The sequence below is a fragment of the Ruditapes philippinarum genome, unplaced genomic scaffold (assembly GCF_026571515.1).
Source record: "Ruditapes philippinarum isolate M1 unplaced genomic scaffold, ASM2657151v2 ctg1659_1_1_1_1, whole genome shotgun sequence".
Taxonomy (NCBI): Eukaryota; Metazoa; Mollusca; class Bivalvia; order Venerida; family Veneridae; genus Ruditapes; species Ruditapes philippinarum.
Window position 1 is genome coordinate 116,691 of NW_026867246.1, and position 24,579 is coordinate 141,269.

The following is a 24,579-nucleotide window of genomic DNA, read 5'->3' on the forward strand; positions in this document are numbered from 1 at the left end:
GTCTTTATATATTAACAAACCTTAAGTTCGAGTCTGACACATAATTCAAAGTAATTATATACATGTAATCCTTATAACAACTACATGTTCAATTTCTTTGCTATTCTATTAAACAGTAAACATCTGTATGTATCTGAATCTCAAATACAACAGTTACCAAGTTATACATCCTCATCTATAATACTGTCACTTGTTGAATATTTCTTTAACATTTAGAATGATGTCATGAAATTCATATTACCACAATCTGACATTTGCTTAATTCAAATATCTGTACAAAAACATGCATAATAACTTAACCGGTATAATTGAAATAATTCATTATCTAGACTAACAATGTTAGTATCAGTATCACATTAAAGGGTTTGATCTTTTAGAAGCTGGTCGTCCACTTAACATTAATTCTGGATTTTCAATAATGTCTCTAAAAACTTCTAGAAATTGTGACGCCTCTGCGTCGTCAATTACACGAGCATCGTAAGATAAAGTTACTGTCATCTGAGATTCGGGCTTTCCATCCTGGCCCAAAACAACACGTGATGAACCAACTGCCATAATGGCCGTCTGTGGTGGGTTTATGACTGCAGAAAATTCTCCAATACCAAACATACCGAGGTTTGAGATCCTGAAATACAAGGTAAAGTTTAGCTTTAGTTGAAAAACAAATACAACAAAGAACAGGCATGACTATTATGCTAATAGGTAGTAAATTTCTATTTAACTACTTAATGTATAATTCTATATATCTTAAACCATGGCCTTTCTGTAAGCTTACAAAGACAATTGTCTATTAACTAAGGCACATTTTCCCTCAGAAATATATACATTTTTAATACTTTAGAAATGTCAAACATGTGGTAAATAATGTTTTAATTATGGATTCAGAGCATACTAGATCTTTAACTACTGAAGAAAGTTGAATGTGTAGTAATGTGTCATAATAGTAGCAAAATGTAAACAACAAATGAGTATCTTTTTTAAATTGTATCAAGATACCAAAACTAAAAGGTTTTTGAGAGATAAAAATGATAGAATTTATTAGACATGGGGATTCATGGTAGTCAGCGAAAGTTAAGGAAATACAACTTTACCTCCAGTCCTTTATAATGTCTACAACTTATCTTTAATATATGTTTACTTATTTTTAATATAACAACTGATCAATCCTATAACTAATACATATATTTCTTAACAAGTGTAATAAAAAAAAGTTGAAATAAATACAATGTTTCAATGTCTCAATTAAAACAAGAAAGAATACCATTTAAAATTTAAACTTTGTATTTAAGTAATGTTTCACTTACGTAAAAGAGCCACCCTGGAACTCATGAAGCTGTAATTTATTTGCTCTAGCTCTCTCAGCCAGGTCCTGAAATGAAAATACAAATGTCTTACATCAAAAATATATTATCATTGCTATCAGTGATATAGTAAATTACCATTACCACATTATTTATTTTAAAATACATCATAATAATGCATAGATAATTAACATAGGTCAATTTTAGGTTTGACGAACAACATATAAGTACATTAATGAAAATGCTGAAATAAAACTGCAAAAAAACATCATGTCAAAATTTATAATATCTTTTTAAACAGATTCTCTGTAAAAACAGACAAAATGCATACATGAGTAGACATTGGATTCAAGAAATATTCTACAATGTTTTAGCTTAAAGCCTAAGATCTTGTTTATTTTCATTAATTAATTATGCTAAATCATTAAATTCAGTAATATAACAGGCTGTATCACAACTTACTTTCACTGTAGCTGATATTTCATCTACTGCTAAATGAGGAGTATTTTTAACTATAGGTGTAATAAGTCCATTATCTGTTGCCACGGCAACTGAGATGTCAACATTTAGTAAAGAACTAGGGCTATCATTTTCCCATACAGTATTCACTTGAGGCACTCTCTGAAAATATCAAATATATCAATGAACAAGCATGGCATAAGAAGTGTTGAAAACTCAATCACACCCATTTTACTAAAATAATCCTTTTTCTTTGGTTTAAAAAGCAACAACACAAAAACTGACAACAAACAACATAATGTTTGATAAAAATTTCAAAAGCAGTATAGAGTGATGCCCCTTTATCTTTGAAAATTACAATAAATCTTTACACAAATTATGAATTTAAGTGTGAAAAGACAAAATTAGCCTGGAAACTTCATTACAAATACATATAAAGTTTAACAGGTATGTAAAGAGATTGCAACTATTACCTGTAGTGCGAGTGCTGCAGATTTTATGATAAAATCGTTGACCGAAACTTTAACGTCTTCTTGTTTTAGCTGTTTGCGAAGTTTTGTTACAGGACCAACATTACAATTCATTGTAGCATATGAATGTGGGATGGTTGTCTGAAAGTTAAATATAAACATCAGTGCTGACACAAGCAGTTAACCTAATATATTACATGTAGAGATTCATAGCTACTGCATTGTAACATTTTTCTTGCATACAGACTGGTGTTTCAATGGAATATGGTAGAATATGCAAGAAAAAATATCTGATGTGTTTGCAATTCGGATCGGAATATCCATTCCTCAGGAACCAGCCCGTGGGCGGTAATGAGGCAAGCCTTGTTACCGACAAATGAGCTGGTCCCGTTGAGATGGATATTCTGATCTGAACCGCAACATATGACAGATATTATCAATCTAAGTTTCAATAACCATACATATAAGTAAAGTCTATACTGATTAAAAGGTTTTAAACTGAGTGGAGCTCCAGTTAATTAGATTGAAAGTTTTACAATTCATATGGTCCAAAAATAAAGAAATCCAATTGACAAATTGACATTAAAGTTTACAGCATACAAAGAAATGCTCCCACATCTAGAAGACAAGACAGCATATGAGTACTTCATATGTTTTCATGTGTAATACTAATAATCTGAATAAATGGGCAGTATATTGTAACAAATCATACAATATCAGAAATAATAACATGAAAATCAGAAACAAAAACATTAAGTATCATTATGATTGAAAACCTGCAAGTGTTAACTTTATATCTCTGTATTCACTCTCACTGTATACTGTAAATTGGATATGTTTGTTTGCTTGGGTTTTATGTCACACAGACACAGTATAGGACATTCTAGCTTTACTGGTGGAGGAAGACCTCAGATGCCCTTCCATACATTATTTCAGGTACGGACGGGCACCTGAGTAGAACCACCAACATTCCATAAGCTAGCTGTATAGCTTCCTCACATGAAAGAATCAAAAGTCCCTATCGAATTCAAACCCACAGAGTTGAGGGGCAAGTGGTTTGAAGTCAACGACCTTAAGCACTCAGTCACAGATGCCCCTGTAAACTGGATACAGATACCTGTAATAATGAGAAACTCTTATGTCGACAACTCCTGATAATGTGTATTATAATTCAGTTTTGATCTATATAAAATGTATATAAGAATGATTGTACCAACCTTTGATAGTGTTAATCTCTTTGCTATAGTGCTTCTCATTCCAGAGTTTGGTATATCAATAAATTCTTCACCATCTACAAATTCAATAAAAGAATTGTAATAGAAGGTAGTCAATTTTTACAAAGGCCAGCCAACATTTTTCTCATATAAACTTAATGACATTAACAGAATTTGCAACTTGTAATTTTTTTTTCATGACAATATTAATGCCATATATAGCACAAAAGTCAACTTATCAACAAATGAGATATTACTATTTGTTACTTGCACAATTTTGCAGGTTGTTTTTTAAGATTTTGATTTTTGTTTTGCAAGTATGCATGCTTTGTGCTCAACCCCTACATATTTTAGTTGCTGTTATCATTTTGTTGTTTAAGGGGTCATGACCCATACAAGAGAGGAAAAAAAAGTGCGCAGACCTGTTAAAAGGGGGATTTTTCTTCTATGTATAATGTAGGGTTGGGTTTTTACAATTGTATTTTACCCCATTTTAATATTTTGTCTCATAAAAGAATGACAGGGATTGTAATACATATTTAAACAGTTTTATGAAAAATCTAACATTCCAAGACAAATAAAAGATTCCTATCACTGAAAAAGAGAATAAAGGAGAAAAAATCTTATATTTCAGGCATGAATGGAATGGTACACATGTACATAATTTATCCCAATATTTTGACCCTGCCCCACAAAAGAAATAAATGTTTACTGCTTATAACCTTAAACATCCTGAATCTACTTCAGCTAACAAAACATGCAAGTGTAAGATAGATACCATACATATGTTATTCAGATCAATCAGATCACAGATATACTTACCAAGTTCTGGTATAATAGATGGGATATAACTGCCTGTAGATGGTGTAGATGCTACTGCTGGAGTTATTTCCCCTGATACAGGCTCCACAGACAACGACTGTCTCTGTAGATTGTTTGACTTTATGTACTTAACAACGTCTCTGTAATACACATTTAAAATCATTAAAAATTTACTGGTTTATTTTTCACTTTTTCCTACTATGTAAAAATCTTGCACATTCTTTTTTTCCATGTCTTATAAAACAAATGTAATCCAGCATTGTAATCTAATGCTTCACTACATAGAAGTTAGATGTAGAAATCTTCCTGCAGATCAGAAATTTTCACGACAAAAATATTTCATAGCACATTTTGCATAGCATTACTTCCTCTAATCTGAAAATAAAACTTTTTTGCATTCAATGCTTCTCTTTAACTCTTAGCATGCTAGCAGCTACCAAGTCTGAATGTACCCATGGTGCAAACAGTTTAGAATAAGATCAGCCAACAAATCTGTACCATCTGATCACTGTCAACACTATTCACTACTCAGTCAGTATAAATCTTTAAATAAACTCTAAAAATGATGAATGGTTTTGTTAAGAATGAAAGATGGACAAGTCTATTTAAGATATTTAACATGATAAAGGTATGATAATGAAACACATTATAAGATAAAAGCTCCAGTCTGATTTCTTTCTCTCTATGTACACCAACTCACCCCTTTGTTATTCTATTATGTGGTCCTGATCCACTTATTTTATTAACAGGGACTGCATATTCCTCCACTAACTTTCTCACAGATGGTCCAATACTATTACAGATAAATAATAATAGTACATTTGTGTCATTATAATGATATAAATATGAATGCAATTTTGTAACTATGATAATCTATTACAGAAATGCTTGTGTGCTTCTATTTAAAATATAAAAATAGCCAGAGACCAATATTAGAAATTTAGATCCTCATCATAATTACAAGAATTGTTAAATCAGTTATCTGTTGTCAGCTGTGACTTGTCCCAACAATTTGAACTGTTAAAATTAAGTAAAAGCAGAATAAATGTGATATCAGTAACAGAATAGAGGAATATCTTTTTCTCTATAATAAATTCTGTATTAAACTCTTGAGCACTGTGTCAGCCAATGAAAATAATCATTAAATTTAATGTTATAAATGTTTTACCCATGAGCATGTAAATCTTGTGGTACAGCCACTGGGCTTTGTGTAGTTGGGCTAGGGGCAGTACTCGGGCTTGGACTGGAGGCGGCGGAGGTTTGAGCAGTCTGTTCGGCTGGCGGTTCAGTTTCAGCCGGTATTTCAACATTCTGCCAATCATCTCCTTCCTCTACCATGATAGCAATCAGTGTTCCGATCTTCACTTCAGTCGAATTCTCAGGTTTCTGATAATACAAACGTTTTATAATATCTGTTATCTTTTTTTAAAATCCTTCCCCTTTTTTTCCTTCCAAAAAGTAGGCATCATTGATGATCAATATGAATTTTTTTGACAGCCTATTTCACATAAATTGTCTAAAACAGCATTTATTTAACTGTTTATTTATTTCTTTGATCTGGACAAACACTATGCATGTGTACAGTAGTAGGTCAAAAGTTTAGTTAATTAGAAGGTAATAAGAAGAAAATAAACATCTTGGACAGCTACAGTCTTATCTTTTGAGCTGTTTAAATTGTTTATATTTCCTTATAAGGGTCTTACTATTACATACAATGTAGAAAACTAAATATTGTCTAAGTATCAAGACCAATCTAAGAAAACAAGAAGATTTCTGGTTTTAGGTTTTGTCTCAATAAAGGTAATTATGCATTATATGTGTTCAAGATAAAATTAAATGGTGATCTTTAATGACTGATTTTGGAAAAAAATTTCATTGTAACAATTTCAAAACTGGCTGGCTTCATTCATGTCTACAAGCTCAACTTCATATCATTTGGCATATAGTTAAATAATAATACAAAAGTTTGAAAATTACAATTATTTTTGCCATGATTCCTTCTTCTTCAGTATCAAAAGAAACAACAGCTTTGTCAGTTTGTACATCACACAAAACATCTCCAGCATTTATAGTATCTCCTGTAAAATATTGAAAATAAACATGTTTATATTATATACAATGTGTTTTAAAAGGGAGCATATACATTGGGCACTGCGAGACTTGAATGACTGAGGCAAAGTACAAGTTGATGTGAAAAGAGAAATATGTTTGACCTATTACGAAACCCCCTTTTGCATATAAGGATTAAAGATTAAAAGCAACAACCAGTATTTTATTCATATTTTATTTATTAATGATTACTACCCTATGACAATGACAGTGATTGTTTTCCCTATATTTTACAGCTGAATAAAGGCTGTTTTCTCTAGCCCAGAATAGGTATATTTTCCCCTAAAAAGTCTATTGATATATTTTCCCCTAAAATGCCCTGTGCACATTCAGATTTTTCTTCAGAACCATGACTTAACAGCAGCTGATATATCAGCTAGTTGATAAATCTAACTGACTGAAAGACAGTAAGCTGTCTCTATAGATAGCCTCTGCTATGTACCATGCATGTTAAATTGCAATTGAAAATTTTATCAAACATGTGTGGGTAAATTCCATTTGATTTGATTTCAGGTTTTCCCCCTTTTCTGATTTATTGTGCTACATTTTCCCCTTCAGAAAGCCACAGGTTGTTTTGAAAATTGCAACAACAAAAAATCACTACATATGAGTAGACTTTACCAGCAGGATGAGTGGCTTTAAAAAACTTTCTAGCCCTTTAAGACACTAATTTTTTCTTCCTATTTTATGAAATATAACAAATTTTATATACTAAAGTCCATGCAATATTTGTTTTATAACAAATATACATTTAATTATGTTAGGATGTTAAAAAATGTTTTTGTTAGCACTAAGTAAATTACCTTCCTTTTTGTACCATTTTACTATGGTTCCCTCTGACATTGTTGGTGACAGGGACGGCATTAAAATCTGACTGGCAGCTGAAACAATGAAAATATGATAATTAAAAATTGGCAAAATCAATTTTTTACAACAATCCTAACTAAGGTAATTTACATATTACACGTTTAATGCAGTAGCCAGTAATTGTATTTGGAAAATAGTTTCATTCATAAAAGTTAAGATCAGTTTGGTGTGCAAGTATGAAGAAAATCCATAAGAAAAAAATGCAAGAGCTGTCAATAAGACAGCACACTCGACCATTGATAGATCCTTACTTTGACCTTTTATATGTACCCACAGTCTTCAATTTTTATGCATGCATGTAGAATTTAGAGCATAAATTCCCAGCATTCTACAGTTTTGCTTTCTGAACCAGAACATTGATGATTATTGAATAATGTTTTACAAAATGATATGTTGGCACAATTGCAATGCCAGGAACTCTTCTCTATTGGTTGGATAAAAATGTGTTTTCGAGTCTGCAATCTTTACTTTTATTCAAAATATTTTGACATGCATAAGCTAGATTCTGAGTTATTTTGTTCTGGGTCAGAATCTCGCTTCTACCATATGTGACAACTGAATATATTGTCTTATATTTTCGTAGCTAATATTAATAAGTAAAGGGGAGATATTGCCCATATATAAAATAGCACAATATCTCAATGCATATCACAATTAGCTGAACTATCTTTTAAATTACTTTATTGAGACTTGATAGTAACTGGGATTTTTCTTCTAGAAATGGATAAATTTAAATGGTTTAAATTAAGTTTTATCATTAAGATGGCAGTCTTTCCGAAAGACCGTCGGACCGTCGGCCCTGACCGGTAAAAAATCAGAAGGTCCGATAAAAATATATGTATTGACAGCCCGACGGTCCAGTAAAAAATTAAGGTTTTATTAAAACCGTACATTCAACATTTTGCAAAGGCCGATCATTTACCTTAATTCAAAACATATCAAAATGTTGTCATTACACAATATAAGCTCGTGCAATGCTTGTCAACTGTTATGCATTCTCATAATTTAACTACGTAAGATAAAAATATCCGACAACTAGTACAATTAAAAGTCAATAAGCGGCCGTGTAAATTACATAAGCGGCCCAGATGTGAAAGGTCACCCGCTATTAGTTTGTTTACACAGATGAAAGTGTCAGTGTATTAATTGGAACAATTTACGTCTTTAATCCACAGACTTAGAGTAATGCTTAATTACACGTGTGCTCAACTGGTGTTTAGCTATGAAAGATCGTCCAAGATGTTGACAAAAATTAAACTATACTGTGAAGGTACCAAAATCATAGAACAATTAATCTGTCAACTTCACTAAATTACCGATATATATAGTTCTGTTTACATATGCCAGACTTTTGCTGAAATTTACCCTCTCATTTTGCTAGTATATAGTCTGTATGCAATTAAAGTTTAAATAGCAAAATCCATTGAATACATGTATAACAATATTTATGTTTACATTTTGATTGTGGTGAAAAAAGATAACTTCACTTTGTTGATAATATAATTTTCTTTTTGTACACAAATTTTTTGACTGCTGACACTTATCAAGTGACTCAAAATGCTATACCAATCAGGTTTTTTTCGGTCCAGTAAAATCATGTTTGGTCCAGTAAAAAATTTCAGTTTACAGGACCTACTGTCCAGTAAAACTCAGAAGTCTTTCGCATAGACTGAGATGGATGTCCCATCTGTGATAAATGTTAGAGTTTGATTTTTGTTAGTTGATAGGGATGGATCAATCCAGAAAAAGTGCCTGACCCTAGTCCAACTAATTAGACTTGTCAAAGAGACATCAAGTTATTATTTGAACAGGTGATTTCTTTTTTCAATTCCAACCACAAATTGCATTTTTCTACACAGACCCTGCCCCATAAGGTCTTGGGAGCGATAACTAGCAAAGAAAGGAAGAAACAGCCCACTTTACATGATAAATATATGTGTTTTTTTTAAACAAATTCCCAAGATTTCAATAAAGAACTGGAGACACATACATTGTAATCCTACTTAATTTCTCTCACAATGGTAATCAGGTTTTAAATCTACCATTTTTAATAGTAACTGGGCAACCCCTCTAATAGTTTACCATACAAATTAATACGGGAAAGTCAAAGAACTGGCCTGCGAAGCGGGGCCAGGCTTTGGCTTGCCCGGCTATAGACTACACGTGTATATTTAAAAGAAAATCAAATAAAAAACAATTAAAAAATATATAGAATTCTATACCTATCAATGAAATTTCAGTGTCAATTCTAGTCAGACGCCGCCATTTACAATGTAACTCAATGATAATAGGCAGGGTATTCCGATAACGGAACAAATCTCAACTTTTCGGATGCATAATAAGTGTTCCGAGTGAAAACGGAAGCGGTGCATGAAATACCGAATGACACCTTTAAAACAGTAAAATGAAAGGCATTTTTTATGGACTTCCCCGTTCACAGGCTTTGCCTAATTGCATATTAATAATAAGCTACTGGTATGCATTCGGAGAGCTGTCAATAAATAATTTTTGATTGCGACAAGATTTTTTGAAGAACTGAAAAATATTTAGATCTACTGATTTTAACTGTTTAAATTGACTCAAACTAGCAACAGTGTTGTCGATAAATTTTCTGTGCATAAAAATGACAGTGTCTCAATCAGATTTCATAAAAAGGAGAGTGAAGTGTCTGCTCTGCAAAAATGACCTGTCTGAGGCCAGTGAGGGGTGAATATTGCACCCCAAGGCCTGCAATTATGAAAATTGTTTGCATCGGTGTGTGAATGATTTTGCACGAGTATCAAAAACAAAATCAATTTTTCATAATATGCAGTGAATATTCTTCAAACATGTTTTGGGTTTCATGTCAAAAATAACTTTAATAAGCAAACTTTCGAGGTCAAGGACTTAACAACTTTTAAAACCCTACATAGACAGGACACAAGTATGATTTTGGCAAGCATGTACCTGACTTTGGTGGACATTTGTGAAATTGTTCATGTCGCAAAAATGATGTTCCTGGGTTCTTTATCTTTGATAAAAATACATTTTTTCTAATGACCCGGCCAATTTTCAACACAGCAGACGCCATTTTGGCTAATGCAGACTGTTGCAAATATCTCTGTGCACAAACGCTTGTTCATAGCAGTAGCGAAAGAAAAAGGCATTCAACAAGCGTTTGCAGAACTTGCCAAAATTTAAACCAGTCTATGTTTACGTTCATTCGGAATTGTTTTGCTGTTATCGCTAGATACACGTGTTATATGTGTCCGGCTTATCAATTTAACCAACTTTATCAATTTAACTGTTCACCGTTACTAGCAACTCGTGCAAAGATGAACGGATTGCCAGAGGTAAAATTTCTTTTAAATATGAGTACAGCACTAATCTAAGCATACTAGATCTATGTAAAGCTGAAAGTTTATTTGAAAGACCACAGACACTTGGGGTGTGTGGACATTGCTTTCTACGGATCTCCCAATGATCTATCAATATAGATCAACATTTTTCCATTTCCAGATTATTACATGGTAAAATGCAAATTTTATGGTATTGATTTTAAACTTTTTAATTTGAAATTTCTATTTTAGTTTATATATTATTTTGAACAGGTTGAAGATATTTTATAATTCAAAAATATATTATTATTAGACAATATATCCAGTTGTTGCCTACTGTAACTAATAAAAAAAATCCACAATTTTTGAGGTTTATAAGTTTTGCTTCTGCCAGTCATTAAAATGCTGTCAACTAAAATTTAGTTCAATTTATGTTATTATATAACCATCTGGAACATACAATTGTTTCTGCATCACACCCTTTTATATTATTTTTTGTATGTAGATTTACATGGGTATGAGTGCAGCAATGTGCTAGAAATTAAAAGTAGCAATAAACTTACAGACATGTTGTGATAAATTGAAGTTACAAAGCTAATATTAATGTTAATTACTGGAGGATCTATACTTAAAAAAAAGAAGATATTAAAAAAATAAATGTGACTTAAATTATGATAAATTAATAGAGGCAAGAACTGGGTAACTAGTTTTAGCATGCCAAGTGCACCCTTCCTGTATCCACTAGATCTACGAATATAAACATAATACATGTAAGATCTAATACAAAATATGTTATAAGAACTTTTAGAAATAATGCTATGCAAGTATGGAATAATTTACCTTTATACTATATATTAAAGAGTATTCGACTCTATATGCTTTTAAAAGAAATAAAAAACCCAAAACATTTACTTGATATACAATTTAAATGAATCTGATTATTGCATGTGTCTGTCAATTTGAATGGTTGTTGTTTATGTTTTTGATATGTGTGTACATATTTGTGAATTTCTCAATCTTGTTTAATTGAAGGCCATATTGTAAATAAGATATGTATTTCTTAATATGTTACCTTCATGAAATAAAGTGTTTATTATCATTATTATTAATTTTTGTTATTATTATTATTATTTGTATTATTATTTGTATTATTCTTATTATTATTACAGATAGCAAATGTACGCAGTTGACCTTATCAGAAGTTTTGGGTTTATTTGATCACTACGTAATCATGAGACATTAGAATGAGTTACTGTAACATTTTATCATGTTTATAAAGAGTGCTCAAGTAAAGTTTACAAGTTTTAGGTGTAAAATCTAGATTTTAAACTTTTGACACACATTTCAAGTCATTCATAAGAATGATAAAAGTACATTTATTTCAAACTTGACATTGTGATATGCTCACATCTGATAATGAAATGTGAAAGGACAAGAGCTTCACATGTACAAAAGTATTACCAAATCAATGTTTAACCCATTACTTCATGAGCATTTTGTGAAAAATGGCTGTTTTCATTGAAAAGTCTCCCGTAACAAGTTCAAATTGCTATAATACTATAAAAACTGCTTCAACACTAATCAAACTTGGCACAAATGCTGACTGGACCATTGCCCTTGCAACAACATGCTCAGGCTTAGATTTTCTGTTACCATGGCAACGAGGGGACATCTCAAAATTGCCAAAAATCACTATTTTGCGCTGATTTTTTCCATCAAAATTGATTTCAAAGTGCTGCAACTTCTCAATGGATTGAGATAGAGTCAAATGCTTTTCAGCGTTGGTTACACGTTACCTTATGATCAATCTGGGGTCATTTACAGCCTCTCACAAGTCCAAAATTTTCTTGGCGATGAGGGGGACCCCGCCCCACTTCAAACCCCCCCAAACAGAAGGGGGCACATCCCCCTTCTGGCAACCCCCTGATGTATCTTTTGGTTGTGGGGCCGCGCCAAAAAAGAGGTCACTTTTTTTAACAACATTTCTCAAACAAAAATAAGTGTTTGGGGCCTAAATAAGGCATTTTTTCATCATTTAAGACAACAAAAAAGGGGGGGGGGGTGAAAAAGGCGTTAAAAGGCGTGTATATGAAGTAATGGGTTAAGGGCTAACAGGGAGCCAGAATTTGACAAGTAATCCCTTATAACTGCAAATCGGCTCTTACTCGGCAGTAATTAGTGTAGCCGCTTTTTCATGAAGAAACCAGTGCTGATAGTGAAAATTGTGATTGGCATATTTTAATTAGCCAGGTCAGGTGTTTCTAAAAAGGCTGATAACACTGTAGCAATGTGAGGATACATTCAAATTTATTACATAGATAATGCACGTGGAGACAAATGAGAACACAGTAAATTTTTGATATCCTTTTAACTCTAAGAAAAATGTCAATTATTAATTGATGACTGTTTATATTTTCTAGAAAAAGTAAGCAAAACATTATTTTGTTTCATATGACAGGAATGAATTGCATTTACAATCCTAGGTATTGTTGAAAACTCATTGTTTTACATGCCAGATTAAGTAATTGGACCCCATCCTTGTTTGTACGTGACTGCTGGGGAAAAATAATGTTATGCTTAATTAAAGAGGTGACACTTCCTATATTTTTATCTGATATCGAGTTGTAAGAGCCGATTTGCAGTTATATGGGTAAGAGTTCGATAAGACTCCCTACGGTCGTCTTAATACAAACTCTTACCCATACATAAATACATGTAGTTTTTTCCCCCAGAAATTCCCCTCCACCTGAGTTTAAAAAATAGTGTTTGATATGATAATGATTTTTGTATCACAGTGTTTTCTCCATTTCATTTTTGTGTCGCCTCTACGTAGTAGTGGCGACATATAGGGATCACTTCTCCGTCGTCTGTCTGTCCGCACTCACAGGAGAGTAATTATGTGGCTAGAGGGACAATAGGTAACTGTTCTTTCTCTTTGATGTCATTCATTCCGTAATGCTTTTATGTGGCTATTTTCTTTTGGGTGGCTAAAAAGAACAATAGAGAGAACAAAAGAGTAGCCACATAATTACTGTACTGTGAGAACGTCCGTCTGTCTGTCCGTCACAAAACTTGTCCGGACTACTCCTCATAAACTACTGGTGCAATTTCATCCAAACTTTACAGGAATGTCAGTACCAAGTCTAGTTGTGCATATTGTCAGCATTTTCCGGTTCAATGATTTTTGTCAGAGTTATGGCCCTTTAATAATTTTTATTTTTAAAGTTTGTCCGGACTACTTCTCTTATACCACTAATGCAATTTCAATGAAACTTTACAGGATTGATCTGTAGCTCAAGTCCTTGCGCATATTGCACGGGTTTTCCGGTTGAATGATTTTTGGCAGAGTTATGGCCCTTTGATAAAAAGGTGTTTTTTTTCTGTGTGTTGCCAGATACACAAAAGCTTGTCCGGACTACTCCTCATTAACTACTTGTGCAACTTTATCCAAACTTTACTGGAATGATCAGTACCAAGTCTAGTTGTGCACTGTCCGTCTGTTTGTCCGTCTGTCACAAAACTTGTCCCAACATGAAATTGGCCATCATGAGGCGACACATGTGATCACTGATCGCTCTTGTTTTCCTCAAACACCTGCCAGGATTCCTTCAATTTAAAGACTAAAAGTGTAAAAGCTGTCAGTATAGTTATCCTTCCATAAAAAGTACAGATTGAAATTAGTGAATAACAGATGCAAAGTTTGATGGTGAACATTCCCAGGGTATTTTTTAGCTGTTAAAAAAAAATTAGCCCTATTTTCCTATTCATCTACTCAGTTTCACAACAGTTATACTAGTTTCACAAACAACACATGTGTTCTTATGTGTAAACCATGTCAATCAGTGACAAATTTTTATCCCAGTGAAGCACATGGATAGCTAGTCAGCCAATTTGCATAAAACTGTAAACACTGGAATGGTCCACAACCATTATACAGTATTATCTGTAACTGCATTGTAAAGAACATTTTGCCAGATGTACAACTTGTATAATTATATCAGTATTAAAATAATGTTGTAAACAGAGCTCTGTTTATAACAGATATAGAAACGTATTATAATACTGCATGTTTGTAACGTCGCTTTTCATTGGATAATCATGACATTTATGTAGTTTTATTTACATGGCTGCTGTCCTAGCAGCTCGGGTTATATTTACAAACAACCATTTATATAGGGCCATATAACCTGTCAAAAATTTTTATAACTGATAATATAGACATAATGACAATATTGCTGTCATATTCAGCTGCATGATCTATAAATGTCTCTACTTACCTGTAACATGTGATGTTTTGTGGTTCTGTTACTGTAGATATTTCAATCAGAATTTGTAAAACACTGTCATCTCACCTTGCATTATATAGAATTTTTTATAGGACCATCCACGAAGATTGATCCCAGATCTATGTAAACAGTTTTACCATCTTGGTTGGGTGACAGGGACAGGGGGGGGTATCAGCATAAAGGATGGGTAGGTGCTCTTGTTTCTTTATAATGTAGTGTTTTAAGTTTACTGATAAGGTTTAGGTCATATTGTGCAGGATTTAAATTGAAAGATAAATTACATATTTTTAATATACATGTTTATTACCCTTCCAGATTTTTTCCGCCTTTTTGATTGGATATCGATCACCCGAAAGAAATTGATATAACCGAGCCAGACGGGTAATATACACACTAAATTTCCCCGTTGGGTACCCCACGTTGTAAACAACATGCACTGAGGTGATGCGCGTACGGTATGTGACGTCATGATGTGATGAAGGGGTATCCTAAAGGGAATCTTATTTCGACGTTTCATTTGAAACAGCAATGATTTTTTAAAAAATGGTCTAAACACGGCAGGGGAAGGGTAATAAAATTATTATTTTGGTTTTGGAGTGATATATGTGGATATATTTCCTGCCAAGATAAAATATCACCCTCGCCTAACGGCTTGGGTGATATAAAATCTTAGCAGGTAATATATCCACATATATCACTCCAAAACCAAAATAACATATAACATGAATATAGTTAGCTAATATAATTAATTATACATGCATATAGCAATATTTTAATGTAGACATGTGAGAAAAATGTAAATAGATGAAAGGGAGGGAAAACAAGTCTCCATGTTTTATAAACACAATGTGTTAATTACTGTTATAGACAAACTAATCAAGTTTGGTAACTTAATTAGAAATTTAATGAACAATCATACTAATTTCTGAGAAGCATTAATTGAAGAGTGTTCCCAAATACATGAGTTACTGGTAATATTTGCAGCATTCTCTATTGCTATAGTGTTTTTTTTTCATTTTCAGAGACAGAATATATATTGCACCTTCAGGAGTTCAGAAAGAGAGGATACATGTAAAGTTTATGCATTATTTTACAAAAAATAAACATGTTTAACTTATATCAGTATTAAATAATAATTAACAAACTTGCTATGTGCACTGTATGTAATGTCACTCTTTACCTGCAATATGTTTATGTTTATTTCCAGGTTTCCAAAATATGATCAATATCAGATTTTATTATTGATAAACTGGTTGTGATCACCTAAAGTCATTTTGAGTTATTGCCCTTTAACCTTTTCCCTCATGAGCATATTGTGAAAAATGGCCATTTTCATTGAAAAGCCTTCTGTTACAAGTTCAAACTGCTACGAAACTATGAAAAATGCTTCAATACTAATCAAACTTGGCACAAATGTTGACTGGACCATTGCCTTTGTAATGACCTGCTCAGTCTTAAATTTCCTGTTACCATGGCAACAAGGGGAGGTCTCAAAATTGCCAAAAATCACTAATTTGCCTCGATTTTTTTCCATCAAAATTTATTTCAAGTGGCTGCAACTTCTCAGGGGATTGAGATAGAGTCAAAGGCTTTTCAGCGTTGGTTACACGTTACCTTATGATCGACCTGGGGTCATTTTTAGCCTCTCACAAGTCCAAAATTTTCTTGGTGATGAGGGGGACTACCGCCTCCCTTCAAACCCCCCAAACAGAAGGGGCACATCTGGCAACCCCCTGATCTATCTTTTGGATGGGGGGTGGCGCTGAAAAAGTGCTCACTGTTTTAAGCAACATTTCTCAAACGAAAACATGTGTTTGGGGCCCAAATAGGACATTTTTTCACTATTTAAGGCCTAAAAGAGGGGGGTCGAAAGTGCGTTGTTTCACGTATATATGAGGTAATGGGTTAAGGCTTTTATGACGTTTAAGGTATATCGTGGCATTTTATGATCATTTATGCTGTTTTTGTGAAAGCTTTTGTTCTTCTTGTAAAATAGAAATTTCCCTGGAGGTCATGACTGTAGCTAGGAATGAGAGTTTTGTGGCAGCATGGTTAAATGGTTAACACGTCAGACTTTTTTGTAAGGATCTAAAGTCTTTGTGTCATAACCTGACTGAGGCAAGCCTTTGTTTCCTTGGCTAACAAACTTTATTGTCATTACTCTGGAATGGATTTTGAGTACTTGTCTTTAAGCTTATAGCTTCTTACACAATCAATGTAAAATCAGTTCTATGAAATAGAGTTAATCTCGCCTGAGCACTCAGTGGTCATAATTTGTCAGGCATCCAAGTGTCTGTTGTCAATTTTTTGAAAACGATTTCTCTGAAACCACAAGGTCAAATTTATAGAAATTTTCCTGGGATGTTCCTAGCATGAAGCTCTATTGAAATTGTTCAAATGATTCTGCTCCATTGAACATCTGGGTTGGAAGGGCCAAAAATAGATTTAAACATTAAATCTTGGATATTTAGCATGAAACATTGTGTAGTGGACCTCTACAAAAATTCGAATTATAGCCCTTGGTGTCAAATTTGGCCCCACCCTGAAATGTTCTTATTTTGGATATACTTATGGATAACGGTTAATCATCAAGAATGGGTTATAGTTTAGAATAAAAATTGAGGGTTAATTTTTCACCAAGGCATGCTGCTTTATAGGAAACTATTTTAGCAACAAAGTGCCTAATGGATGTTAATTAAAAAGTTAATTTTACATTCAACATTTTTTTTTTCATGTAACAATCTTTTTTATAACCAAGATAGAAAGTAAACAACAAGCTGTATTATATTTATAGAGTGAAGATTTGTTTGTGCAAACTATAGAAGATAAAGATTTAGATGGTCCACCACCAGCCAAGAAACTCAAGAAGAGTCAATGTACACCTCTCTTTATGAATGCATATACCATGGCAGGTAAAATAAATGATTAAATTTTCTTATTTTTTGTAAGAAAGTTTCATAATCACTTACTGATATTAGAATGATATTGCATTTGAATTGATGAGTGTATGACTTTTTGTCTATCATAAGAGAAGTTTGGTAGCAAGTGTAAGACTGCTGCTGGCCTTGAACTGGAGAATTTGCTTGCCTGTTGATGATGTCAATTCTTGTTTGATAATAATTGTCACAAAAGAAATTTATTTAAATTTAATATGCCATTTATGTCAGTTCATTCTGTAAAATTTTATCTTGTTTAGGAATGTGTTACTTAGATGTATAGTCAGTTTCTCATTGGGCAAGGTCAGAATTGACGATAAAAATATGGAATAAAGTAATTTCAGTTTAGTGGTATTGTTTAGTCAAGACCTTATTATTTGGTGCTGCATTCATGATATTACTTATTCATTGAAGTTTTTACCCATTGTTAGATGTATCACTTATGTGATTCTGGTAATTTTATACATGTAGGTTGTTGAGGTATGTTGAAAGATTGTACATGTTGTACATGTTGTACATGTTGTACATGTTGTAACGTTAAACTTTCATGAGATAAAGAACATTCTAACACTCACGTGATTTTGCCACTATAGACAAAGAAGGATAAAAACTGACAATAAACACCAGTTAGGGACTACTTGTACATGCGCTGTTATGTTTTCACCCTCAATTGTATAGTTAACAAAGCATTTTAAAGCAACAATAAAAAGCATTTTTATTTATATTTTCAGTTCGTATAATGTTTTCTTTTCATACAATACCGAAATAATATCTCACATACACTAACGCCACATATTAGATTCATATCAGTTAATAAATAGTTTGACAAAACGGCGCCAATCCGTAAGCAGCGTAATGACGTCATCCTAAGTAAACAACTCATTCATAAACAAGCTGACGTTATTTCATACATACAAGAATGATAAATGGGGCACTGATGTAAACACAATACGACGTAAGTTTTTATTGTTGAAAACTTGATAAAATAACGTTTTTTTCTTATTATTTCTTTTGTTTGATAATTTCTATATCTTCACAATAGTAGGGTGCGAAAATCGAACAGCGTTATACGAAAATCGGCACCGGAAGTTATTTCCGCTTGAAAAATAACGTCAGTGATTTTCCTTATTTTATCGTGTTAGAATCGAAATAACAAAGGCCGGAGAGGTGTATATCGGCTATTTAACCTAAATTAAACCTTAATTTAACCTACGGCCTTCGTGGTCAATTCCTACGCATCAAAACTCCAAACCGGTGTTAAATACTTCTTCTACTTCTACTTCTATGTTGATCTCGTCTGTAAATCCGCTGTGCAGACATCAGCGACGAGTGGTGATGTGAAATGTGCTCCATTAAAAACGTGGGCTAAAAACCTGTCCCCCATGTGCGGCACCAGGCGTTCGAGTTAAAATAATGTGAAAACGTAGTGTGAAGTAAAATCCAACATGTTTGTACACTATACACGATTTTAATAATTTACACATATACGTATGACTGGACAGCGGTTTTAAAACTGTCCAGATTGTCCACAGATGTGATGTTAGTTGGTAAGTTGTTCCAATAAGGTACAGTTCTTGGAAAGAATGAATGTTTGTACGCATTAAGTCTGCAGTGATAAGTGACGAACTTTACCGAGTTTGTGTATCTTGTAGATAGTTGTGGGTGGTATTCAACTGGTACAGCCACCAGGTTATTAAACACTTTATACATAAGAATTAAGTCCGCACACTGACGACGTTGTTCAAGTGTTGGCCATTTTAGGTCGTGTAGCATTGATGTTACGCTAGATGGATTGTTACGATTGAATGGTTTATTCATGACGAATCTTGCCGCATTCCGTTGTATTTGTTCAAGTTTCTTTGATGTATTGAGTTGTTGTGGATTCCAAATTGGTGACGCATATTCCAGTTTAGGTCGAACCAAAGTTTGATAAGCCCTTTCCTTTACTGTGGTCGGGCAATGTTTTAAGTTCCGTTTGATGAAACCAAGAGTACTAGAAGCTTTTGCTGTGATTGAATCGATGTGTAGGTTGTATTTCATAGTATCTGCTAGTTCAACTCCCAGATATGGATGGTTTTTAACAATATGTAGTGATTGATTTTTCATTTTGTAGGCCAATACAGATTTGTTACCTTTATTTGTTATTGACATGGTTGCACATTTATCGACGTTAAATTCCATTTGCCAGATATTACTCCAATCAACTAAGGTGTCCAGGTCTTTTTGTAAAATATTATGATCTTCACTGGTGAGTATGGGTCTATAAATGACACAATCGTCAGCAAATAGGCGAATTGATGACTTAATATCCGAGGCGATGTCGTTAATATATAGTAAAAACAATGCAGGACCAAGCACGGTTCCCTGGGGCATCGCCAGATGTTACCAGTGACGGTCTTGATGATTCTCCGTCTACTACTACTCGTTGATAACGACCGTTAAGGAATTCATTAATCCATAAGTTGGTTTCATTACATATACCATAATATTGCATTTTCACAGAGAGACGCTGATGTGATACTTTATCGAAAGCCTTAGAAAAGTCAAGCACCGCCATATCAACCTGGTGACCAAGATTAACACTACGAGCAATGTCATCTGTAGTTAATAGAAGTTGAGATTCACACGAGCGTTTAGCCCTGAACCCATGTTGGTTTTCATGAAGAATGTTCTAGCTGTCTAAATGGTTCATTACTTGTGAGACTATTATATGTTCAATCATTTTAGAAACAACTGCGGTTAAGCTTACAGGGCGGTAGTTCGATGGTTTGGTTCTGTCGCCTTTTTTGAAAATTGGTACAATGTTAGCGTTTTTCCAGTCCAATGGTACTTCAGATTTATCAATTGACTGTTGGAATAAAGACCGTATAATTGGTGCTATTTCAGTTACACATTCTTTCAAGACTATGATAGGTATTTTATCTGGCCCAGAAGCTTTCTTGGGATTAAGGTGACAACGTAGTCAATTATCACTTAAAATACCTAAAATGAGATTTTTTGCTTAGTAGATTTATCAACCTTTTCTGAACACATTCGTGATTTAATTTTGGAAGCAGTTAGTCCAAAAAATGTGTTTTTTAACGTTTTAAAACGGTACCTGTACCATTTTTATCTGCTATTCGCGTAACCTGTCAGTTATCGATAACGCTCCGCCCCCTGTTGAGGCATCAATGAGGGAAATCGGTAGTTCCATATATGCGTGAATTACCGGTCCATACTACTTATATTTGTTTGAATTCATGTATCGTACAAATACCGTACATCTTTTATGAATATCTTTTACCTTTTATTTAGCCTTTTTTATAAAATAAGAAATTGTCGGCCAGTGTACGTAACATAATGTATGAAACAAATAATTAAGCATAGCGGCAAATCGCCCGACCACGGGGTTGATTAAAAATATAGTTGCTAAAATATCCATAATGTGTGAAAATAATTTGTCTGTCCCGTCAATCTGATAGATATTACATTGAGTTTATGGACTTTTGTACGGATTCAAGGGCTTGCTTTACATTCATGGAATAGTTTGCCAGATGATGTAAAATGTATATCAAATCCAACTTTATATAAAAATTCTGTTAAAAGCCATCTTGCTTCAATATGGGCTGCGCAACATCAAAGTGACTTTTTATATTACTAATTAAGTGGCGACATAGGTTTCGCCAAACTTTATTGTTTTTAGTTATCTTATTTTTTCCTGTGCTTTTCTTTATGTGATAATGCAAAACTACTGTGATTGAATAATTTGAAGATTATCTCACTGTCTATTTTTATTTGAGGAATGAATGTCTCTCTGGTTTTATCTTGTTTCCATCTATTTGGTTAACAGGACCCCATTGGAAATAAGCACACCAGCTTAATGGGCTATCCTTGTAACCATAGATCACTATTTAACAAAACCCTTGTATTGAAATTTTATTGAAATTCTTTTACTTCTTTTATATCATGTTTATCAGTAACTTTAAGTTAACAATATTCTGTGATAATTATAATTCTGACTATTGTAGTCTTAACCTGAAATGTGATTTTATTAATTTATTCATTTGCTTCTTTTTTAAATACATTTATCCTATGCCTCATCTGATCTCAGTCATTAACTAAATTTGTTTTAATTTATTATTAATATGAAATGATATTTTTAATTTGGATAAACTGTTATTTTATATATATATTTATTTATATATATATCTTATTATGTAACTGTGATCTATGTTGTTGCTAAAATAAAATAAATAAAAAAAACGTAGGGGTCCGAGAGAGAACAGCCGATTTATGACACTTCGTTTGATGCGGGTCGGACTAACTTTGAATCGGCATAACTTTTTTAATAATCAAGCAATTAACATGCGGTTTAAAGCACATGAAAGGGAATTCATTTACGGAGGGAACCGTGTCAGGGATTTTTGTTTGCTCAATCAGCGACTTAATTATCTTTAATTACGTAATATGTATGGTGAAAAAAGTCGCATAAAATGTTTGACGTTACGTAATATTTTTTTGAGAAAAGATAGAAAAAATTTGAGACACGGTTCCCTAGATATTATAAGTATGTTTATTTTCCAAAGGTTTGATGACAAAAAAATAAAAAAATGACTTTGATATGACGATTTAAAATTTTAGGATTTTTATTAAAAATCAATCATTTACAAAGGCATTTTTTTCAAATATGTTATTTTTTATGATGATCAACGACATTTATTACATGCTTTTCGGTGGTTTATAGAAATATATCAATGATTTATAAACTGGTAATTTCACTGTTTGAAACAGTGAAATTATCAATTTGATAATTTCACTGTTTTGAATATTTGAGCCCGGTACGTTGTTTCAGTGAAATACAAGCGTTCACAATAATGGAAACCAACTTAATGACGTGACGTCGTAAATGACGTCACGTTGTATTATTATTTGGCGCCCTTTTCATTAAGTACTATGCTTAAATGTCTTTTTAAACGTTTCTTTGCATATAATAAAAAGAAAATTTGTTTAGTTTAGTGTAAGATCAAAATATATTTCACCTCGTGAACACCAAAAGTTCATATTTCACTCGTGGCTGCGCCACTCGTGAAATATATCTTTTGGTGCTCACTCGGTGAAATATATTTCGATCTTACACTGAACTAAACAAATATCCTCTATTTAATGCACAAATATTAAATAAATAACAATTATTACTGAAATAAGTTGGTTTAAATGACATTTATGTGAGTACCACGGAAAGTGTCTGTTGTCACCTTAAGTCTGTTAATACACTTAACAACACCATTTAATGTAACGTTTATCTTGGGCATCGAGCAGTATGGCGAAGATCCTTTATTTGGTAGATTGTCCAAAGATTCTTTCGTAAATACTGAACAAAATTGGTTGTTAAGCATTTCTGCCTTATGACTAGCGGATTCGGCGATTTGACCGTTGTTTTTCAATGTTCCAATGTTCACGCTGTCTTGTTTACGAGACTTTATATATTTCCAAAAGGATTTCGAAGATTTATCATTTTCTGGATCTAGAAGATTACTAATGTAATTGTAGTAGGAAGTATGTAATTTATTCCTTACAGTTTTGCGAAGGTCACTAAATTTTTTATAGTCACTTGCGTTATTACTTTTTCTTGCAATGTTATATAAGTAGCGTTTTTTCTTAATAAGCCGTTTGATATTCTTTGATAACCACGGTATGTCCGATTTCCCTTTTACAGTTTTCTTCGGTATATATTGTTCCATTGATTCTAATAATATTTGTTTAAAATTGTTCCAGTTTACATCAACTGTGTTGTTATGCATATTACGCAGAAACTCGTGTTGAAATGATAGCACACGATCTTTAATTTTCCGCCAGTCCGCTTTTCTATAATTAAACACGGTTCTCGGCGGTAGTTTGTTAATAACCGGCTTGATAAATGTTGTTACAGATAAGATATCATGGTCACTAAGCCCGATAGGTGGTCCGACTACGTGTCGTTGTATGAGTGTTGGATGGCTCGTAAAGAATAAGTCTAAAATCCTACCCTTACGTGTAGGGGTTCTGTTAATTTGTTCAATAAAACAGGTTGAAGTTATATCGATTAATTTATCACAAAAAGTCTTATCCCTAGCATTTGGCAATGTACATCCATTATCCCAGTCCACGTCTCCGAGGTTGAAATCACCCCCTAGAAATTTCTTCATATTTTTGTATGGAGAAGTACAGTTCGCTTTTAATAGTGAATTTTCAAGTTCATCTAATGTTTCTAAAGTAGCCTTTGGTTCACGGTAGAAAGATCCAACTAAAACTTGTTCGTTTTTATCGATTTTGATTTTAATCCATTTTATTTCACAAGCAGAGTCTAAATCTGAACATTCCTCAGCTTGTAAGCCAGGTCTAACCATTATAATAACACCACCGCCGCGTTTGTTCACTAATTCTGACCGATCTTTCCTGAATATTTGATATTTGTCAATAGACGGGATATTTGTTGGTAAAAGTTCAGCACTCAGATCCTCACTATTCAAATGCGTTTCAGTGCCTAAGATAACATCCGGCGCTTTACTAGCTATAATGTTGTATAACTCCGTTTTCTTATTACGAATACTCTGGAAATTTATCACTTCAAATTTCAAGTGAGACTTATTAACGTGGAGTGATTTAGAAAGTGAATGAATACTATCCACAAATAGCCGATATACACCTGTTATTTCTTAAATATATAAGAACACTCTTCAGTCATGTATTGTAAAACTGTCAAAACCTAAAATTAAAGAAAAATGTACAATAATGCCACATCTTACATTTAACTGTTATAGTCTGATTTTATTGACTTGT

The 24,579-nt window shown here is 33.0% G+C and overlaps 3 protein-coding genes across 3 annotated transcripts; 1 reads left to right on the forward strand and 2 right to left on the reverse strand.

Annotated features, from left to right (window-relative positions):
• Window positions 1-10,348, reverse strand: LOC132735407 (pyruvate dehydrogenase protein X component-like). Its single transcript, XM_060722350.1, has 11 exons — window positions 10,189-10,348; window positions 7,179-7,256; window positions 6,244-6,344; window positions 5,435-5,652; window positions 4,967-5,059; window positions 4,267-4,406; window positions 3,448-3,521; window positions 2,234-2,371; window positions 1,764-1,922; window positions 1,305-1,369; window positions 1-625 (listed from the first exon to the last, which is right to left on the reverse strand). Exons 1-11 carry the CDS (start codon window positions 10,310-10,312, stop codon window positions 352-354), a joined length of 1,464 nt encoding a protein of 487 aa, XP_060578333.1. The 5' UTR covers window positions 10,313-10,348; the 3' UTR covers window positions 1-351.
• An 82-nt stretch (window positions 10,349-10,430) lies between these two features.
• LOC132735409 (methylthioribulose-1-phosphate dehydratase-like) lies at window positions 10,431-17,757 on the forward strand (the record flags this gene model as incomplete). The annotated part of the gene is given in 4 exon segments (XM_060722351.1): window positions 10,431-10,574; window positions 14,938-15,032; window positions 15,868-15,916; window positions 17,640-17,757. Coding segments are annotated over 4 exon segments (406 nt in total), but the record flags the coding sequence as incomplete, so codon positions are not given.
• A 2,347-nt stretch (window positions 17,758-20,104) lies between these two features.
• On the reverse strand, window positions 20,105-24,350 carry LOC132735405 (uncharacterized; the record flags this gene model as incomplete). The annotated part of the gene is made up of 2 exons (XM_060722345.1): window positions 20,105-20,379; window positions 23,033-24,350. Coding segments are annotated over 2 exons (1,593 nt in total), but the record flags the coding sequence as incomplete, so codon positions are not given.
• Between the last annotated feature and the right edge of the window lie 229 nt (window positions 24,351-24,579).